Source organism: Ambystoma mexicanum, chromosome 5q (assembly GCF_040938575.1).
Source record: "Ambystoma mexicanum isolate Mex_15411 chromosome 5q, UKY_AmexF1_1, whole genome shotgun sequence".
In the NCBI taxonomy this organism is placed as follows: Eukaryota; Metazoa; Chordata; class Amphibia; order Caudata; family Ambystomatidae; genus Ambystoma; species Ambystoma mexicanum.
Genome location: NC_090933.1, coordinates 1376005129 through 1376028323, shown reverse-complemented (window position 1 = coordinate 1376028323; position 23195 = coordinate 1376005129). Strand labels below are relative to the sequence as shown.

Genomic DNA, 23195 nt, shown 5'->3' with positions numbered 1-23195 from the left:
GAATATGTGCTACAGAAGGTGTATGAGAGAAAGTTGTGTTGTAAGGCAATAAGGGACTGGTGGTGCATTGAATATCGAGGAATGTTGAGATGAGATTAGAAATAGTGTGACTGGTGGGATGGAATGACTAGGAGTGCTATACAAAACTGTGTAATGGAAAATAATGTTTTAGGCTAATACAAAGTGAAGTTATGTTATTTGAATTAGAGAGACATACATGCTACATTAATATGTTTACTTTGTTCCATAGCTGTTTTTGTGAATCATCTTTTTCTCTGTAATTGTAAAAGAAAGGTAGCTGGTATATGTTGAAGTAGTTTCAGAGCAGTTATTGGAAAAGGGAGTCCATAAAGGTTTGTCATGTGTGTGGTACTGAAGTATGTAAACAGTATTGTCAGTATATGGCATGTTATAGTAGTGGTTGGAAAACACCAGTCCTAAGGAAAGTGTTGTCTTTAGGATTGCCTTTTTTTAGTAGGAATTTATTGAAAGGCAAAAAATGCATACGTGCATTAGGACTTCCACCATGTCCCTGTGTTCATGAAGTAATTAACATGCATGTGCACAATATTGTAGCAACTGTTTAAAGTGGCACCTGTTGTAAAGAGGTGTAATGTTGTGCCACTATACAGAATGTTGTAATGCTGGATTTAATACACTGTACATTTATATGCAAGGAAGGCTGGTGTGTTTTAGTAATGCATACTTTTACTTGAATTGTAGTAAGACACATACAGTGTAAAGGTACAGCAGCAGCACCAACATGTTGAGATTTGTGTAAAGGAAAGCAAACACAGTTGCTGAACGATGGCATGGTATTATTAAGTTGCAGTTGATGTGAGCAGGTGGAGAATGGTAGCACTATAAGGGATGTGATAGCAATGGGTGGTGTATATTACATTTATGAAGACACATGCGGTTGTTTTAAAATATATCTTTTTAGCAACATTTGATTGCAAATGGGAAAACGCATAGGTGCATTAGGAGCCCCACCATGTACCTTTCTTTACAAGTGAGGAAAATGTACTTGCAAAAAGATGTCTAGAATACTCTTAAGTGGGGCTTGGTTTGAGCAGGTCCAATATGTTGGCAGTCCATGTAATCTGGTAGCAGTGCCTGTAAAATAGCATAGCCTTATATGAAGGCAATTGTGCTGCATTTTAGTAACGGCAATGTTTAATAGAGTGTGAGTAAAACACTGAACATGCATATTTGTATGAGCAGCAGTAACACATTTGTATTTCTGTAAAGTTAAAACGAATGCACTTTGTCGACGGTTTTACGGTCTAATTAACTGCCACTTGTTGTGAGCAAGTGGTAAATGTTGCCAATACATGACATCTGATAGCAGTGGTTAAAAAGGGGCATATGCTTATGGAGATGCTTGTTACAGGGTATGTGGTTGCAACCCTGTATATATGTTTAAAAAGGTGGTGGAAGAAATTAGTTTTAAAAGTAGAAGTATACCTGTACGATTTCTTCTTAGATGTAGATATTGTTGAATCTGCAAATAAAATCTCGTACAGTTCCACAGTAGGTTTTTATAGAGGAGGCTCTGAATGACAGGACAGAGTTTAAATGAACATCTGAAGTGTTGAACTGAGGTGACAGGGTTACATGTGGAGTTCTTGCTTGTGAATGGTGGATGGATGTGTTATTGATAGTATCCAATGAGAGAGTGTTACACAAATACAACGGTTTAAGGGCTGTCCTGTTCAATAACGTCCGTGGATGTCTGTGATAGTCCGCGGTCACGCACCTGCCATTCGTGTCCTTTAATGATACCCTGCGTGGAAATAGGACTGCAGAGACCGTGGACGTCCGAGGGTGTCCACAAATGTTGGGGGATTAGCCAATCCAATTTCATGGTTGTGGAGGAGGAATTGATGTGTACAGGAGCACAGGGTAAGTGTTTCATTTCTTGTGTAAAGTGCTGGAAGTATGGCTATGAAGAAGTGGACTGTGTGGATGTTATTGGTGGCAGGTATATGCAGAGCACCTTGGCATCTCTGAAAATCTTGGATTTGAAGGTGTGGAGGTGTTATGGTATAGAATTCTTGGATTGAACTGGAAGGCATTATTACCCTTATTTGAAATATGGTGTGTTTCAAACATCCACATATCATTATATAACATTGTGGAGGCAACAGTTTAGGATACATTACTGGAATATCCTTGCAGTTTGCTATGAAAGAAATGTTTAGAAGGCTAATGGCACTGTTTCGAGCTAAGAAGATAATTTTTTCACAGATTACTCACAGGCAAATGTGGAAACGATCAAACTTGGTTTGTCCACAAATTGAAAAGGCCAGGTTAAATGTTATTAAGCTGTATGTGCTTTTTTACAAGACGGCATCTATCCACAGTGAGAATATTAAACATGATGGAGTGAATATTTTTCTAAATGATCAAGTTCATTTTACATACGTAGTAAATGAGATTTTTATCTGTAATATCCAGAATTCTTTGAAGCACTTTTTGTAAAAGTTATGAAAAACAGAAGAAAATTGTGCAGTACAGCATTTGTTAGTTATAAATGGTACATACAACCACAAAAATAAAAATAAAAGCTTTGCAGCAGTTTTTGTTAAAGTTATGAAAAACAAATAAGTAAAGTATGGAGTACAGCATTTGTTAGTAGATATAAGGTGCTTTTAAGAGCCAACATTGTGCTAGAAACACTTGTGTACAGGCACGTTATAAATGCCGTTACATATCATATCATATCATATCATATCATAACATTGTAGGAAGAAATAAAGAAAATTGAGGTTGAACCCTGTCCCCCTTTATTTATCCCTGAAGTCTCTGGACAGTTTTACCGTCCACAGACTATATGGATGCAGTAAAGGGGGTGAGTCTGTAATGCTAATGAAAATGTTAGATATTCTTATACAGTCTTACTACTTTAAGTATAAAAATAAAGTAGATGGAGTCTACAAGAGTATTTATTTTTCTCATTCTATTTTTTTACATTGAAAAGTGGTTCCACATTGACCCTTTTTTTGTTTTTTAAATTTTTTTACTTTTTTTTTACAGAGAGAGAATGAGAGAGAGAGAGATAGAGAGAGAGAGAGGGAAAGAGAGAGAAAGATAGAGAGAGAGAGAGAGAGAGAGAGAGAGAGAGAGAGAGAGGAAAGGAAGGAGGGAGGGAGGGAGTGCAGCGGCATCAACCACCGTAAGAGAGGGACAGGTGGACAAAGGAAGATGTAGAGTCTACTAAAGGGTAGGGAGCAATCTTTCTCATGCGCCTCCATTGCCACCTCGAAGGTGCTTCCGATTCCCTCCTCTCTGCAGATGATTGCATCACATTACATGCAGAGTACTGTTGACTGCAAAAGGTACAGGTAAACGGCCTCCTGCATGGCCTATGAGATGGGTGGAGGAATCCTCTGCCCCACTGCAGTGTCCAGAGTGGTAACATGAGTGGTTAAAGAGGGTGTAGTAGCCAAAGTTATTCTTTTCCCGGAGTAAGGAATGGCTTTCTCAGGGCAGCCGTGTGGATGGTATGGGTGTGGTGGCACATGGAGGTAGTGCCAAAGGAGTACTGCCCCTTTTGTCCATGACTGAGTACAAATGTGCACTCAGTGCAGGGCACATTTGCAGCCTGAGCCTTCAGCACCCCTCCCACGGTGGTGAAAAGCCTCCACACCCTTGACTCCTTATGCTCACCCGATGTACTAGGTACTTCCTCCACAACATTGTCTTCTTCCTATTCCTCCTGCACGTTCAGGGCCATGTTCCACTGTTCAGGTCCTCCAGGTGGTGGTGGCCCCTGGGGAGGAGGGGTAGCCATTGGAGATGCCGTTGTAGGTAAATGTAGCGGTTTTCTGCTCCCAACAAAGGTCTAAAGCTCTGCCAAGTAATGAATAACTGTTAGAAGTGGGGGGGGTCCCCTTTGAGGAACTGCCCATTGACTATCAACCTATCCACATACTTCAGTGCTCAAATAAGGCATTGAAAAGTTGTGCACATTTTATAGATGAAGTGAGAATGATTGTAGGAGATGTGCAAGTGCACAGTTTCAACTTGAAAGTATCTAGTGTAGCCGGAAATCCGATTTAAAAATGTCTGTGAAGCACGGACATCGATTGCAGACACATCATCATGCGTACGGGCACCATCAATGTGGCGATGCCCAGGGATGTCTGTGACGCTGTGACGAGACTGCACACTTTCGGTTCCGAAAATCAGAAAATAGTGTGTTAAAAGTTTATGGAAGTACTGGAATTGGTACTAGGTGGTGTGGAAGGGGAACATTGCAACTTTAAACTGCCTACAGTTGGCAACATTTGATTTTAAGATATTCGCAAAGCACAAACATTGATCGCGGACACGTCATCACATGAGGACGTCCAGGGATGTCTGTGAACTACCACGTAACCTATGAAATGGTGTGTATATGGTGTGGTGCCCACACCCAGACATGACATTCGTAAACAAATTAATAGTTCATAGTTTGCTCCGCAACGAGACAGTACGTTCGCAAATGCCATAACATCCGTACTGTATCATTGGTATGGTAATATGCAGACACAGACATTATTATAATCCACGGACGTCAGAATGACATTTTTTAAAATATATTTTTACATATGTTTCTACATTGTAATAACTTATTTATATTACGTATTTATAAAACCTTTGTGGCATTATATTTATACTTTTTTATTTTAAGAAGCGATGGCGAATCAGAGTGGGAAACATAAATAGGAGTATTTGGATGTTGTGCAAAGTCAGGAGCAGGAGGGTAATAGGTTTCTTCAAAATGTGTGTCATTTATATTTTTATGAATTGAATCTGGTGATTGCTGGGGGAGAGAGGGACAGGTACAAGCGGGCCGTGAAAATCAACATTTCTAATTACCTGATTTTTAACATATGTCACCCGTTCTCTAAAAGCATTACTAAAGTCTCCTATTTGCAAACACAAGTTTGTGATTTGATTTTGTAGATTTGGTTATCAGGATTCTGTTTGTAGTTGTTCAGCTTCTTCATGATTTGTTTTGGGTGTAGTTTCCTTTACCTGTTTTTTGTTTTATTTTATTGTTTGGCTGATTCATTTCAACCTTTCAATATTAGAAAGAGAAAACAAAAAACAATTTAAACCTCAATGCCTCATAATACATCATAATAAACATGGGAACATATAAAAATAAAAAACAGAAATAAAACAATCTTAACATCTTAAAAACTTCTGTCGTCTAAACTATTAAAACCTCACAGTCGCTAAAATAATTATTATATGCTGTCCCCCATTCATCAGCTGCCATATATTCTCATCTTCCAAAATTCTGTAATACTTAAAATAAGTTACAAAGTATATGTTTCTTTTGTCTAACAATTTTGGACATTTAATCAAAAGATGTTTTAAAGTTTCCACTCCTCTGTTTTGTTGTCAAAAATCACAATTATTTTGTAGCAGGGGCCAATAGAGTCGAGACCCTAAGACCTCTCTGGTTGGCCACAGATTAAATCTTAATTTCATAAACCAATATCTTATTTTAGGGGAAGGAATTTTCCTCAGGTATGCAGGTAAACATTTATTTTCAATGCTGAAATTTAGCAAAGGCTTTGTATTTAACACACTGTTCTCTGGTTATTCTTCAGTTATACCATCGGAGCTTTTTTTCACGTTATCAGGCATTCTTACCAGCATGTCTGTCGAAATCCCTGCCAATTCCATCACTTCTGAACAGGTTAATTTCCAATGGTCCAATAAATGGTCATTGTCATCATTCAATAAATCTGCAATATATGTCAATAATGATTTTGAATGCTCCATTAAACATTTACAAGCTAAATGTCTTCTATTTTACCATAATCTCAGGTGATAAGAGACCCAGCTCATATCTGATGAATTGCATATGCAAACTTTTAGGTAAGGTCAACACTCATTTCCAGAACAGACCTTCCATGCAAATCCCCTCCTGACTAGTATCTGAGAGAACCGCTGAGAGAACCGCTTTGGCACCATATGTTAAGATAGGGATCACTTTTTGCTTATAGAAAAGCAGCTGAGGAACACACAAGAATTTCCCATACATTTTATGGATTATAAGAACCTGTGAGGCTGCCGACTGTTCCTTTCTCCTTACCTCTACTCTATACGGGGCCTCTGAGGCCACATTATTAATACATAATCCCAAATATTTATATCAAGATACATTTAAAGGGATTTTTTATACAAACCATCCATAGGATAGATCTTTTAAAATGTTCCCGTGAGATATGATTAAAATGTTCCATTTATTTGCATTAATACTGAGTCCAGTATCACCAATGCAATCCCGTAGCGTCCTCGACTGTCAAAAGGACCAGATCATCCACATAGAGTTACCAGGAGATAAAATGTTTACCCAAATTACGTGGGAAAGCCGAAAAATTGGACAGGCATTCTCCAATATCTGAGATAAAAAAATAAAATAACGGAGGAGCCAGAACGCAACCCTGCTTTAAACCCCTATAAATTGGTGTATCCTTAGTTAAAAGGCTTTTCTGGATTACTTGAACGTGTGTCGTTGTTTGAGTATACAAGGCTTGTATTATTAATCTAATGTGCTGTGGACAATGACATTCTTTCAATGTTTGGAACAATTTATTACAGTTTACAGAATCAAACGCAAGTTTAAAATCTATAAAAGCCATATAAATAAGTTCCCCTTTTCTAAAAACGTTCTTCTTAATTACAGTCAAAAGGTTAAAAGAAGTACCTAAACCTGGAATAAAACCTGATTGATCAAAATCAGATCTACCTGCTTCCTTCAAAAGTTAAAATCCCTTAATAACAAACAACCAAATAGTTTGTCCAGGGCATCTAAAAGCGCTATCGCCTGATAATTCTGAGGCAAATTTCAGTCGCCCTTTTTAAAAATAGGAATAATTATAGACTTCCTCCAGGAGTCTGGTACCAATTTAGCTCTCAAAATCTGGTGGTTTAATATCATTAAAATCTTGGCCCATGCTTCTGGGTAATGTTTCAGCATCTGAATGTTTAGGCCATCAAGGCCTGGAGCTCACAAATTATTTAGTTTCTTAATAAGATGTACAATGTCAACCATATGAAATGACAGTTTCCATTCATAGTTATTTTTCCTTTTAGCCAATAAGACTTGGCTTAAGCAGATGCAAACAGATTGGTAAAATAATACACCAGATTTTTTCTGATATAGGGTTAGCCTGCCAGGCGAGCTGCTGAGCTCCCCCAAGTGTTTTAATAGGGCCCGATCATCAAAGTGTTTGTACTGGCCATAGCACTCCTGCTGGGCTAAGTTATATTTCTGGTTTCTAGACCAATTCCTATATTTCAAATTTAGAATTCTCGATTGCTCTATTCTAGATTTGTTATCTAGATTACCCAGAGCCCTGATAGCATTCCTTAACTGATTTTTCCTACGTTTAACCTCAGGGTCAAAGGTGTGTTTATGAGTAAACATTCTTCTTAAAGTATCACCCCCTTTGGAAACAGACAGATTTAATACTGATACATAATCGCTCCCATCTTTCTCCCCTCGTGGTCGTTAATCCTAGGGAAGTAACGGAGGATTTGGAATTAAGCTGATAGCTGCTATAAAGTTCTAATTTCTCTGAATTCTGTTTTAACCTATTTTGGCCTTGGTCAATCTCCAACATAGCCTGGTAATTATTAGCCAATCATTTTTGGGTGCCATATTCCCACTTCACCAAAAATATCTCATGATCAAGATTAATTTGTAGTTTTGATGTTTAATTCTGCCATAGACATAAATAGATTGGCTGACACATAGATACAATCGATAATAGCAGTCTCAGACCCTCTTTTCCATGATGAATGGGGAGTGATATCCCCCTTCATAGCCCCGTTCAACATGTGGAATCCTCTTTCTTTCATCAAATACTCCATCTTTTAGTACGAGGATCGTCACTCCCAGCCCATTCTGGTCAGATTCGAGATGTTCATCACCTGCTATAACCACTGCAAGAGTTTGAGGATCTCTGCTGCCAAGTCCAGCATATGTTCCAAGGATCGTAGATAACGATCCGTCAAAATTCCCACCGGATTCCATCATAAGTTCAGCAACCTAAAATGTCCATCAATTGTTGGTACATCATCCCTCCAGTGAAGTTTAGAAAGCTGACAACAATGGATTAGGGGATGCACAATATCAATGAGGGTCTGCCCTTAGTCCCCCTAATCGCCTTCACCAAATGTATAGAGTAGCCATCCCAAACAGGTGTATGCAGCAGCCAGGTCTCTTGAAGGAACACTATTTCTAAATTGATTAGGGGACTATCCTTTGATGAAAATAAATGAGTAAAGGGGATATATGTCAGATCTGCCTGCAGAGAGTAGCCCAAGCACTGAATGCTCAGTAAAAGTGGGCTCGACCATAGTCATTTGACCATAGTCATTTGTACCCTTTACGCCAACGACATAGTGTTAATGGATAGAACCATCAGTGGGGTGAGAAAGAAATGTAGGGCCTTACTAGAATTCGCCGAAACAAATTACCTCACAATTAACATGAATAAGACAAAAATGATGGGCATATCCCCAGGCTTAAAATAGTATTTATTAATACAAATACGGCTTCAAATGATTAAGCATCTTTATTAGCCGATATGACTCCATAAAAACAGAGGCATTTTGTAGCTACTGTTTAAATACTGAGTCCCAGGTGCGGAATAATAGGCAAATGGGGCACTTGTGGTGAGTGGTGATTTAGTGGCGGATAAGTGCTACATTGCTATTTAAGGTTATCCTGAAAAAGTAAATGAAAGTTGATGCAAGTGTAAATACTGCGGGCAATGGATATGTTTCTATGGTTATGATAATACCTTTTAAGACCTTTTCAAAAATGTTTTAAAAATGTCTCCGTGTTAAGATGAATTGATGTACATTAAATGTGTATACATTTTTTAAGTTAATTATGTCAACTAAACACAAATAAATAAATACATTATTATTATTATTATTATTATTATTATTATAAATGAGTAAAGACCCTAGTGTTCCATGAGCCTCGATTCCATGTCACAGGATTAAGCTGTAGGATTGGCTAGTCTGCATATCTCGGAGCTAGAGCTACAGCAAGCCAAGCCCAATCTTCTTGTAGACCATTGTTGCTGTTAACCTTGATTAACTCAATTTCTCTTCCCCCCCTTTGTTAGGCAGAATCCTGTGCAGTTCCCTTAGGGAGCACTACAGAAGAATTAAGACTACAGGTATGAGCAAGAAAATTCCCTTTGGTATCAGTCTGTATCACAAAGATTTAGTTGGTAGCTGTGGCGAAGCAGTCAGACTTATCTCTAGAGGGAGATGAGCAGTATTCAGGGTTTACACAATAGGTATTACAGTTCTATGACACAAGGAAACACTGGCCAAAGCTTTGTATTAAAAAGAATATAAAGATTTATTTTATACACATTTAGTTCAACACATAAATCACAGTTAATAAAGCAAGTTAAATTCAGTCAAGAAAAGTATACACAACTCCCTAGTCAATTGTAGACAAGTTTGCGGTAGAATGAATACTGAGCAAAATGGCACAACGAAAACCAACTACAAATGGCACTCTAGCAATTTAGCACAAGGGAGGGAAAGCACAAGTTAAACCATAATATCGTCAGACACACCCTAGCAACACTTCCCTGAAGTTTGTGAACAAGTTAAGCACGGCCGGACTTTTAGTAAAAGATTACTTAAATGAAAACCGAGCAAAATGGCACTTTTCAAGTCGAAACAGTAGGAAGGAGAGGTGTTTAGAAGATTCAGTGGCATCAACACATTTCTAATTGAGAATCAATCTAGTGAGAGCAGATCTAACAAATCAGCCAGAGTCGGTGGTACAGGACCAAGAGCTTAGGAGCAAAAATGTTCTTGTAGCTGCAGTCAATTCTTTGGTTTTTGAAAGAGTAGATACAAGGCGAAAGACAATGTTAGACGAAAGGGCGGCCAACCCAACAGGTAGGTAAAGATTTAAAACACCTTTAGGGCTACCACACAGAAAGGGCGGACTGGTGGAACAATGTACCTTTAAAGTGAAGAAGTGGCTCCTGCGGTGGTGGTTGTTCCTGGTAGTTCCTGCAGTTCGGGGGATCCAGCAGTGGAAGAGAGGCTCTCGTCATGGAGGAAGGTCCGAGTTACTGCACTACCCAGGGATGAAACCAGCTGCGGTGCTGCCAAATGAGAAAAAGGTACGCTCCTTTAAATCACGGTCCGGGTGGATGGCTGCCTGGCTATCCGGCCTCCAAGTGCTGGGCACTGGAGATTCGACAAAGGCAGGTCCGAGAAAGCGATTGACGAACTGTTTGGTCCCACCAGCTCAAGGGAAGAAGGCTCTTGCAGATGAAGATCTCCTCTCGTCGTGTGGAAGAAAAGTGGAAGAAAAGTGGTGAGACGCTGCAGCAGGGCTTCACCGGTGGTGCAGGTGCTGAAGATGTCATTGGCTTCTCTCCCCTTTGGTTCCGTAGTTCCAGTGGCAACGTCTTGCTCCTCCAGTCCTCAGGACCCTGCTTTTATGCAAAAAGACCCCCATTCATACAGCCTAGCTGTCACTCACACAGTGAAGTGGTCACTTTGGCGGGAGACCCTTCAGCCTATCAGGTTAGAGTGCGACTTGAGTTGCTGCAGCAACTCTGTCTAGGGGTCCTACTCCCCCTCCCACACAGTGGATCCACCCCAGACTCAGTGGCGCCGAAAGGAGGGCTTCTCGGCAGAAGCCCGCCAAAAGGATGAACAAAGGGCCCCCGACCTGGGTTAGGAGTTTAAAGAAAGACACGAGAAAGAATTTATATCAAAGTTCTGGCAAATAAAACCCACCAGAGTAAAGTTAATAAAAGAATAACACGGCGGTATGTAAGAGGCTGTCAGTAAAAGTGGTAGCCTCGAACAGTGGGAAAATCCCATAGGAAAATATTTGCGGTCGAATATTTTTGATAGTAACCACTGCCACCAGTCAGAAACTTGAGAGAGAGGGGCTGTTCGGAACACAAGGGAAACACTATTAACCCTTCCCAGTACTTCCATACTAAGATGGTTTGTACTGGTTTTGTTCATAAGAGGTGACTAGTAAAGTCAATGGGGACTTTACATGCCCTGGGAGACAGTAGACAGTCCCAGGGTATGGAGTCGATGTTTGAGGGTCGCTGCGACACCCCTGTGTCACTGCACGGAGGGTGGTGTGTAACACAAGTGAGTAAAGATGGTTCCTATGAGGGAGAGATAACCCCATAGGCATTAAACACAAAAATAGCCTAGAACACACATAGCAAAACATGTCTAAGAGTGGGAAAAAGAGGCACACTCTTACCAGGCGAAGAAAATAAACCCTTCAAATCCGGCAAAGCTGCTGGGGGACTCTATAGGTAAGGGAAATTAGCCATTGAATGAGAATTTTCCCTAACACCCTTCTGTTTTGTTGGGCAGGTGATCCTTATTTGTAAGAGCTGGATTGATGTCCCCTCTTCACTCCGATCCTGTTCAACACTGTATCCCCTTGCTAGATGATGTTCATTAACAATGTCAGATATTTTATATCCCCAAGTGTATAATTGATCTCTAGCAGCCAAACCGAGATCCCTAATTCATGTATATGAAATATGCAAATAAACCCACTCCGCCTCACCATTGTCCATAAATTCCACTTGAGCAATGCCTGTTGTTTGTATCAATGCTAAGCCTTGTAGATTAGACAATAATCTCAAGACATTCATCCTATTAAGAACTAAAAGTTCTCCTGTGATATTGTGTGTTTCCAACAGGAGACGGTGAGATATGGGTTGGGGATTTTTCGATTTTAAGTTTATAGGTTTAAAAGATGGTTTGTAAGCCAATTCTCTTGATTGTTTTGAGGGGTTCCTATTTTGAGAAATCTCTGTTCCTTGTCTCTGCTTTAATATTCCTGCTTCAGATTTACCATCAGTTATGGTCTGATCCAGATACTGATGTCTAACCCTGTCATCCCCACTCTTGGGGTGTTTCACTCTATCTACCTAATGTCTTTTTTGCTCCAAAGCTAACAATGGATATTGCACAGATTCTTGCTTCAGATGACCTTTCGTCAGACCGGACGCCTGGATTTGACGGCTAATACTGGGATTGGGAGTGTATAACGCCACCCGACCACCCTGCTGGTTTAGAGGGGATGCAGTATTACCTATTGAATCCTCAATCGAGTGGATAGTCGTATTCGCCAGATCGACATCCTCCAGGTCGGAGGAAAATCACTCTGCACCATCCGCCTTCATCCATTGAGTTTCATTCAGCTCCAAAGGGCGTTTATCTTAATCCACTCTCAATTTGAAATGTGCTTTTTTTTCCCTTCCCTGCAGAAAAATTATATGTGGGAATGGGTGGAGAGAGTTCTCCGAAATGTTCTCGATCCTGCATTAAGTGATCTAGCTTGAAGTTTTATGTTTTTAGATGTTTTTGTCTGTGGGGCTTTTCTCCCCGCCTTTTTCTTTTTAAACATAGTGAAGACCTCCTTCGAGGTCATCTGGGGCAAAGCATCTTTGCAGATAACTGGTACTTCCTGCACTGATGTAATCTGATGGAGATCATCCAATATGCTTTGAGACGTCTTCCCCCCTGGACTCCCAATGTCATCTAAATTACTGGATTGCAGGTGAGGTGAATAATCATTTAGTATAGTACCTATGGACTTTGGCATTTGCAATTCAAACAAATGGGACTTTGGCATGGCCCCTGCTATTTTGAGAAATTACAATTCAAGTAAGGGCAATTTTGCAATAACATGATTTAACAAAATTGTTTGATCTGTATGCTCTGCATTTAAAGCCTTATATAGTTTACTCATGTCAAAGGACTCATATTCATTGGTGCTAGGGTTCCTTCCAACATCGAAGTTGAACCCATAGCTTGCCCACAAGAACGTCTTGGTGTAGGTTGGACAAATCAAACAGATGAACTCAATTATCAGTCTGGCGACTCCGGGTACAGATTAGGGGAACTTGAGAGGTCTATATCCTTCAGGTCCGTTTTTGCCAATAACGCTGGATTAAAATGAGATACAATTCTTGTATCAGCAACTGGAGGAGATACAGGTCCAGAATCTAAACTATTAGTAGGGCAAAGGGGATCTAAAGCTTCTGGGGCCAACGTTGAAGCTTCGGCTGCCAATATTACATTTATGGCTTCCCTCACATCATCAATCTGTGCAAAATGGACTTGAACAACATTTATTGAGGGACTGACCGCCTCTAGAACCTCCACCAAAATACATTCATCCCATCCTCTACCAATCTCTGTTACCCACGTTTCATTGGCAGGACCCTTTATTTCATACCCTTTTGGTTTATAATGAAATAAGGGGAGGAGACACGTTGACCAAAGCCTGCTCAATCAATCCAGCCATCGTTATTGGGGAAATAGTCTTTGGTCTAGGAACAATAGGCGTCATAACGCCTTGACTATCCGAGGTACAAACTCCTTTTGAAATTATCAGAGGATTACTGTTGGGCCTCGTAACTGGGCCCATGGTCACATTCCCCAAATTCTGCTGCTTTTCCTGCAAAATCAATTCCTCCGGCAATATTGTTTTTGCCATTTTACACTTCATGGTATATGCAAAAGACATTTCTATGATAAAATTACTCACTCAGGTTAAAATAGAGAAACAATTTAAGATCAACAATATAAAATAAATGGCAGTGAAATCAAATGCAATGGCGGAAATTTAGCCCCAACAAATAACAACAATAATAGGACACTCCACCCCTTATTCAGGGTCTAATATGCTTTCCAATTCGTATTTCTCAGAATGGGTGGTGGGGAGCAACACTCCACTTTTTAGGAAATTGACTGGAGTAGAATATAGGTCAATAAAAGAATAAGTTAGTAATACAGTTTATTTTTCAACTCGTGGTCCGTGAAGCCAAATGACGACATGAAGAAGCATGCCTCACAAAGGGAGTTCATCTCAAAGGCCACTGCCCGCAGTCACTGACTCCCCACAATTAAGCACACGCCTTGGGTTAGAAGATCTTAACGGACAAGTTCTCTGTTAGGTATCCAACTGAGAGTTGGGGAATGTAAATTGTGAATTGTGAAATCGAAGTGGTCCTGCAACGTGTCAAGCTAAACGCCATGCACATTTGAAAGTCTTCGATAACTAAAACGAACTACAATTAGTCCGAGCCAGGCTGAGGAAGACTAATTGTTTAAGAGAAAGGATCTGAGCCCGGCTGAGGGGGATCCAGGGTGAACCGTGACTCACCCGAGAAAGAATATTCTCTGGATATTGGAGAAGGGGATCTGAGCCCAGAAGATGGGGATCCAAATAACGATTGTTGTTTGAAAAGGGATCTGAGCCCGGCTAAGGGGGATCCAGGGTGAAGAGTGAATCCTCTGACCTGAGTACGTGTAAGAGGAAAGGAACTTTTCATTTGTTTTGATACATCAAGCCCTCTGAATCAAGAGACTTTGATAACTTAAGAGACTTGGGCACAGTAGACCCTCATGCTGGTAATGAAAATTTATCCTCAAGCAGAAGAAGCCTGAGAGTGTGCTATGCTCGGGTAAAACGCCTTGTCCCGCGCTGAAAACATGTGGAAGGGAGGCCAATGGCCTGAACATCCTGACCTATCATTTTGTGAATACTTCTTCCTTTTTCATGAGCACTACCACACACTATTTGTATTTAGTGGTAAAGATTGGCTATATTTTTTTAGTATAGTCCCTTTTATTTTGTCAAGACTCCAAAAGAACTGCATTATTATTATGTGATGGTTGTAGCTAGCTCCCCGATGAAAGAATCAATAGGCTTTGATATCTGTAGCACCAGAGTGGCTATTATCCCTCCTGTGAAAAGAGGAATGATTCCCACAGATATGGGCCTCATTACCCGGTAGCTATTAGCGCCATGGCTCATGCCGGTAAAATACCGGCACCGCCTTGGCGGAAAGGGGATTTACTGCCCCATTCCAAGATTGAAGGGGCGGTAAATCCCCCTTCTGCCATTGCCCTTCCCCATTCCCATTTCTGCACCATAGGGCTCTATGGGAATGGGGAAGGCGCTAATTACGGCACCGCAATTTTGCGGTGCCGTAATTAGCTCCGAGGTCCCTTAGCGGGTTGGATTTTAACGCCTGCAAAAAGCAGGCGTTAAATCCCCCAACCCGCAAAGGGACCTCGTAGTAAGGCGGTAGGGATTTACCGGTACCGGTATTTTACCGGTACCGGTAAATCCCTACCGCCATCCGTGTAATGAGGCCCTTAGTATTGATACCTCCTCCTGGGTGTTATATAAGACTGTGCCCAAAATCTGTGCCCAAAATCTGGCCTGGCCTGGAACTTCGGCATAGATGTTCTAGCAGGCGTCATTGGTCCTGACTTCCAGGGAGACATAAAGGTTCTCTTACAGAACCATGGTGATATCCCATTTGAAGTACATCGGGGAGACCAAATTGTACAAGGAATTCTTAAAAAGGCTCTATTTCCCCATTTTAAAGCGAGTAAACCAGATGAAACAGAGAGAGGTACACTAGGCTTTGGGGAAGCTGATGAACCATCTACCACTGAAGAGAAAAGGGAAGAAGAGCTTACTATCTTTCCTGGCGTGGCCTTCGTCCAGCGAAATGACCCGACTCTCGCTGAGGCTTTCTTACAAGCAAGACCTGAAAGAGAGGGAGCAGAGAAGGGAAGTACTTTTTTCTTATTAAAACAAGGATTGCTATATAGAAAAGAAACATCCACAGAAGGCCTAACTAAAAGTCAGCTAGTAATCCCCAAAACACACCAGAAGATTGTGCATTCCCATCTGAGAGGGGGACACTTAGGACAATCCAAGACCGAGGCACACATCAGTGGGAAGTTTTACTGGCCAGGTATCCATGCTGATATAAACCCCTTTATTCAGACATGTGAACTATGTCAGAAAACCAGTACTCACATCCCATTGCCTGCCCCTCTTAACAGGGATGTTATTGAGGTGTGACCTGCAACCCCTGATGTCTCCCTTGCTTCTCTCTTGCTACCCCTGTGCTCTTTCTTGCTACCCCTAAAAATAAATTGGTTAAACTTTTTTTTTTATTGAGGCTCCTGTGCTGTGGCCAGCAGCATGTTGCTCTTTGTTTCTGGTAAGTCTAGCCAGTAGTATAGCTCAGTGGGTTGAGGGCTCACTTCTGCAATGTGTGGGTCATCTGCAGGTTGGAGGTTCGAATCCTGGAAAGGTCAACTCAGCCTTTCATCCTGCTAAGGTTGATAAATGAGTACCAACACATGGGTGGGTGTAATTGTATGTATATTTGTTCTATATGAAGCAGATGTTCTATCATGCAAAGTTTTTACTTTTTCCTCTATTGCTGTGGGAGGGCTTCACCTTGAGAGCATCGCCTCACACTCTGCCAGCAAGGTGTTGCAGTCTAGGTGTGATGCAACACAGTGGAACGAACCCTGATCACCAAAGTGATTCAGCTTTGCACTGACTGTGAAGGGGTAGGGAGGGGAGCTTATGATTACCATACATCTTAATGAAGCTGATGCTGTGTCCCATCCAGCGACAAGAAGGGTGGCCCAAAGGGGGATAATACTCTGAAGACTGACCTGACTGATGGAAAGACTGGCCTGCACAACAGCAAGGAAAAGAGCAAGTTAACGAAGAGCATGGCTGATGATCATCTTCACGTTTGCAAACAATGCTATGTGTTTACTAAAGTACAGTGAATTAGGCAGTTTGGCCTGCATACATGTAATGTCCTGTGCATTTTGTGGCATTTGTTAAACTGTTTAAAAGGTAGAGCATCAGTGATGAATCTCGACCTTAACAGGAATTTCATCATCATTACTAAAAACAAAATCGAAAAAATATGACGGTTGTGTTAACATTGGTGAACTTACTTAAACTCAGATGTCTGATAGATGGAGGTTCTGAACTCTTTCTCCTGTCCTCACATTTCAGCTTCCCTGCAGTGGCAGCCGATCCAGGATACAGCCGTCGTCTGGTACCCAGTCCCGGTGGCATGCAAACAAGTAAGATGCTGTTCAAAGACAGAGAGACACCTAACACATACTTCATTCTCGCATCATCTGCACACACTCACTTATTCATGTGTCACATACAAACCCTGTGCTATAGTAACACATGTTGCATGCTTACACAAATACCACTTGTACATGTCACACACAATCCACAAATCCAGTATGTACCATGTAAACACACACATCCTACACAGCTGACCGACACATCACCCAAATGTATACCTTTGGCATATTACACAGAAAATAAATCCTACTCACCTATATCAAAACCAATAACTATATAGATTACGATAAAGAAAAAGGATCGGAAACATATAACCATCCTGACCATGGCTGTTAAGTGCTTATACATTCTAAGTCCATGCAGCCTCTTCAGTGCTTCCTTTTACTTGGCCCAAACCACTATGAAAGAATATAACTTAAGAGAGGGAGGGCAATGCTCCATTACTTCTCTGGTATCAGAGCAGGGCCGGTGCTACCACTAGGCAAGGTTAGGTGCTTGCCTATAAGCTGAAAATGTTAGAGCGGCAAATGTGACCGAAGGCAATAACCACTTACGCAATTTTTGTATACATATATTTATTATTTTCTCTCTCTCGAGTCTCGACTACTTGAAGGCAGCACTCTCAGCACTGTCTGCAGCAGCAGGCACCGTAAGGTTTGTGTCTCGTGTGGGTGTGGTGCTGTGCTCTGTGCAGGGTTTCAGGCTGCACCTGCACATTAGCACCCCACACACCCTCGTGAGGCTTGTGTGATTATTCTTCTTTTTCTGGACCATCCATGGCCTGCCCTGCACTAGCTGAAGCCTGCTGCCGCAGGTAGCTGCCCTGCCTGAGATAGACTCAGCTACCCGCCTCTACAAATGCTGGGTGTACCTGGTTGCACTAAGTGTTTACGGTCATATTGGTCAGAATGATCCAAATAGGACAGGGGAAAGAAATAGAGATCAACATATTTTAATTAATCCGTAGAAAACTAACATGTTAAAAAACATAATGCATTCTGTTTAAAGAACATAAAAACAATTAGTGAGAAAAACACCATTTTTCTAGTCAAACAACAACTGCAACCGTCATCATTTTTTAAAAAGCAAACAGTTGAGTGAGGTTAGTATAAGTGTGATGTTGACATTGCATATATCTTCAGTTTATATTTTATTGGTCCTTGGCTCTGTCGACACAGAGAAATGTGTTTCTAGGCGTCATCTGATATAGTTTGAAAACAGGAAAAATTCTCTGGCTGGCTTAATCTGTCATGTGACATGTGCTGAGCCCGTCTTCAGGACGATACGTTTTTAGGGACACAGATGCATAATGATGCAGCTAAAAACCAAAAACACAAGGAAAAGTGTTAGTGGCACCTTTAAAAACTAAAGAGAGGATCTCTATAGGTGTGCACGTGCAACCATTGGTACTAACCTGACAATTACTTTGTGGCAGTGTGAGGCGTCGAAGGTGGTGACTGTGTGGACCAAGTTCGATGTCATCAACTGTACAAACTTACAGTTTGGGAAAGGGCTACAAAATAATGGTAAAGCCAAATTTTAGTTTGTAGCTATTGATTTTTCGGAACCACTTGTATCATTGTTGAATTGTGATTGAAAGCGAAACTGTGCGCTTAAAAACTTTAAACATTGAATTTTTATCAAAAGTATGTCTAACATTTGTCCGACAGCTGATAATAAATACCTTTGGACCCGTTCTAGCACGAGCCGTGTCCGTTGGTCAACGCGGAGTGTAGTTGGATGGAACGGTGTTCGTTTTGTTGGTATTATTAACGGAAAACCCCAGTATGCTGTCTGAAGGACCCGGACTGAAGGGAGTGCCTTGTGTGTATTTGACAAACTTCTCGGATGGGACGTCGTATGACTGTTTTCCAAGAAAGAAGCAAATAAAGAGCTGGTAAGAGACTGAACTCACAGGGGTCATAATTAATTAATTAACCAGCGGCAGCATGACTTTTTAATCTTTTTAATCTGTTTACCTGTTCTCAACCCGGCGTGTCTTGCCAGCAAGGTGTAGACTGTTACGGTTCCGTGCGCTGAATGGAAAAGCTGAAGGCTCCGGATCAGGTGTGTCTGTATTTTAAATGCTAGACCGTGTAGGTACTAAGGATCGGACGCCATCTTAGTTGTAAAAATGGCTGATCTCGATGAACGAAAATGCAGAACAAATTGCTCTAATCACTGCAAAAAAGCCGCATTTTTCTTCTGTGGTGCTGTTTATGTTCACTGATGGATTGAAAACGGTGTTGCAAGACAAAATTGACTGGGCTTTGCAAAATACCGTGACGAAGGGCCCAAATTGAGCACTTTTACAGAATGGACTCAGACAGTCTAAGTGTGAACAAAGGAACTTTGTTGGCATAACCCCACAAAAATGGGCTGTGTGATAAAAAATAAACACAGTAATACAGTGTATCTCAGATTCATGTATTTTGGAGAACAGCTGATGTGCAGGCACAATGATGAGTCATTTTCGAAGGAACAGGCTCCATTCTATTCCGATGTTCAGGCCAGATTGGACTGTGTTTAGATCGGCCATTTTTACAACTAAGATGGCGTCCGATCCTTACAGAGTGTATACATGTATGAGTGTACGTGTGTGTGCATGGAAGAGAGCATGCCATGCAAGTGAGTGTGAGTGTGAGTAAGTTACTAAGGGCCTCATTACGAGGTGGGAGGTAAGGGATTACCGGCACCGGTAAGGGCACCGGTGCCGGTAATCCCTTACCTCCCTACTACGAGTTCCCTTTGCGGGTCCTTCCTTAATGCCTGGTTTTTGCAGGCGTTAAGGACGGGACCGGCAAAGGGACTCTAGCTAATAACGGTACCGCAATTTGCGGTACCGTTATTAGCGCCTTCCCCATTCCCATTGAGCCCTATGGGGGCTATAATGGGACTGGGGAATGGTCCTGGTGAATGGGGAATTACCGGTCCCTCCGACCTCGGAATGGACCGGTAATTGCTCCATTCACCAGGGAGGAGTCGGAAGGGTTTTGGAGGCAGCCATGGAGCTTAGCTCCATGGCTGCCTCCAACCTCGTAATGAGGCCCTAAGTGTGTGTTAGAGCTAGCCAATCGTTCTGTCCTGAAGCTGGCACAAAAGTAGGGCAGTTGCCTCAGTACTGGTAGCAGCTAGCGAAGCTTTATTGTTTTAGACTTTGAACACAATGTTAAATGGTGCATCACCAAATTAGACACATTTATATTTGTCTGGAGTGATGGGGCAGTAAGCCCCTGCCCTGTCCCTATTCTATGCAAGCATGTCTGCTGCCACATACATCCTTTTCTTCAAAGCAGTGTCAAGTCTTATGTCTATAGAGCACCTTTCAAAGTCCCTGTACTTGCTGGATAGTTTTATTACAGAAGCCAGTCTTGTGGACACCGCTTTTCTGTTGGTCAGTTCAGGACACCTGGGATAAGGCTTGGACATTCACTAAAACCTCTCTTTCTTCTTTATATGACATAGTGGAGTTGTTTAAATCACAGTCAGTATGTTTTTCTTAGGCCGTTTGATTGTCTTTTTAAATTCATGGGCTGAAGCCTGGGAGCTGCAGGGGAAGTGCGGGTGGGGTCGCGCCACTCTCCCGGCCGGGGTTAAATATATGAACCTCCGAAATTAGCTTCTCAGTCTTCATCCGATCGAGGACCCGGAGTGGGGTGGGGACAATCTGACAGTTTTCCTAGGGTGGCAAAATTCCTTGCACCGGCCCTGACTCAGAGAACACACATAGCAGCTTCCCAGTCTAGAAGCGAGCGTGGGCTAAATTCTGCTGCCTTCTCTGATATTTTCCTAGGACATCTTACCAAATTGTGTAACGGTTGTAAATGTAAGAGCACAATTCAGTCACCGCCCCAAGCACTTCAGAGAAACAGACAGCGGCCCCTCTCCTCCTTCACTCTCATCAGTAGTGTAAATAGATGTTAATGGGAGAGGCAGTACTTTCCATTGCTCCTGGAGACTGTGGGGAATAGCTCACACTGTGTGCCTAGGCTAATCCATGACAGCCCCACCCACCCATTGGAAGGACAACCATTTAACTCTGGATGAATAAAGGATGGCTGTTTATCGCTGGTCCCATCATTTATATGTGGCACAAGTAGGGGCCAAAGAGACCTCAAACTTAAAATTGCAACCTTATTAGAAAGTCCATCATATCCCCAAACCCAAAACCCCTGTCTGTCACTGCCAACCCACTGCTCCTCACCATCCTGCCGCCATTTCACCTCCCTGTGCCATAAAGATGTACAGGAGGAATCCAAACTCCACAATCCATCCTTCTTGCTCCTCATTTCATCGTAAAGAGCCCATACAGGGTTGTAGCATCGCTCTGACATCAAAGGCCTATTGCCGGGTCAAGACCTGGTGTGTTGTAGCTCTTGCTGGGATGGTGGGGGTCATTTTGGGCTGTGTGAAAATACTTTGGGGCTTGTGGTAGACTGTAGGGAAGACCGCAAGGGGAAAATGAGCAGGGATTCCAGCACCTGCCAGTACCAATCCCCTGAGGAATGTCTGACATATTCCTTGCACTGCCTCGATGGCCAAAGGTCCCAGTAGGCCACTGAGCATAGCACCTGAGCACCTTAGAGTAAGGCTCGAGACATTGCTCAGCCTCCTAACCAACATACTAAAGAAGGTCAAATGAGTGACTACGCTCCTCACATGTTAAGCTGCCCTTTCACTGAACCTTAACGGCTTACCGTACATAAGCATTAGCAGGTTATGATAATGGCTGAGTTGCCACACCGGCCCTTTCCCCCATTTGCCAACTTGCAAATGCTTGTTTTGTTTCCCATGTGATGCAACGCATCTATTTGATACCGATCCAGAGACATAGAGCTAGGGAGAGAGAGACAGAGAGAGAGAGAAACAGAGAGAGAGAGAGAGAGAGAGAGCGAGAGAGAGAGAGGGAGAGAGAGAGAGAGAGAGAGAGAGAGAGAGAGAGAGAGAGAGAGGGGGAAAGTGGTGGCATTGGGAGATACAGAAATTGGAGATTGGAGTGCAGGGTAGCAGGTTATTTTGCTTTGTAAAACCTACTCACACCTTCCCCTGACTAGCTCCCCTCAAAGATCTCCTACCTCCCACTCACAAAACGCCCACAGAGGGCCACCACAGGTCTAGCCATTAGCACATCAACACTCCCAGGGCCACGATCAAGCTCTACTCTTTAGCTCTGTCAGACTCTGCCACATCAGTGGCTTTCCAGACCCAGCCCGGCTTCAGGAATGTTCATCTAGGTGGGCCAGGTTTGTGCTCAGTGGGGCATAACTGCCATTGTGTGTGGGTGTATGAGTACCCTGAACAAAGTGTTGCAATTGAGCAAATTTCTCAGGTATGTGATCTGGCAATAAATACCTTCCCCGATCTGGAAAAGTCCATTCACACCTTTCACTAGGTATAGTCTCTTAGGCTGCTTTAAAAGGAGCAGAAGCCGGGATTCAAACCCAGGTTGTTAGGACAGGGGGTGACACATTTACCCACATGACTACTTGAATGACAGAAAAAGATGCTGCTTAGGATTGCACTCTGTAGCAGACAGAAGGCAAAGGGGTTCTTCAACATGACTGACAGATGGCCTTAGGTAGCTGGTGCACGCGTGTGGAGCCTACAGGGAGTAGTACAAGTGCAATAAATGTTAGTCAGTATTTAGGTGTATAACTCTGGGTGGAATAACCTAGTCACCTCGCCAGGCTTTGCTGACAAAAAGTGATTTGCCCAGGATCACTCAATTTGTTCAAATGGGAAATCAAATATATCCTTCCATCATCTCTTCCACATTCACATGCTCTTCTGTACCTCTTCCTAAGTCTACTTCTCTCTTTTTTCGTGTACTCCTTTGTGTCTGTCCTTAGGTTCCCCCACTACGTTGGCCTTCCATTGGCCACCCACTTCTGCTTCCTTCTGCTCCCCCATCCCCATATGGAAAGCTTTGGCAAAAATGTGAAGAATAAAAACTGTATCCTGGAGAGCCGTAGCCCAGAGTCTTAGAGATGAATCTAATTAATTATGCCGTAGGAACACATGTAGTGTATCTTTTTCCAACAACATTCTACGATTGAGCTATAAAATCCATATAGAGCAAAAGAGAAACAGGAAGAATAATGTGGTGATATCCATCCACCTCCCTTCACTTCCCATGTTGTATCCACTCCTCATTCACCTTTCATCAGCTCCACCTGACCATCATTCCCATTTACCACCCCTCCCAACGTCTCCA

General features: G+C 42.2%; 1 protein-coding gene across 1 annotated transcript in view; it reads left to right on the top strand.

Moving 5' to 3' along the window:
* The window catches only part of LOC138498732 (GTPase IMAP family member 8-like), a 447497-nt gene that overhangs the window by 202982 nt on the left and 221320 nt on the right, over nucleotides 1-23195 (top strand). Inside the window, exon 3 of the mRNA XM_069622370.1 lies at nucleotides 16898-16968. Coding sequence (XP_069478471.1) covers nucleotides 16898-16968 — 71 coding nt within the window. The remainder of the gene's footprint in view (nucleotides 1-16897; nucleotides 16969-23195) is intronic.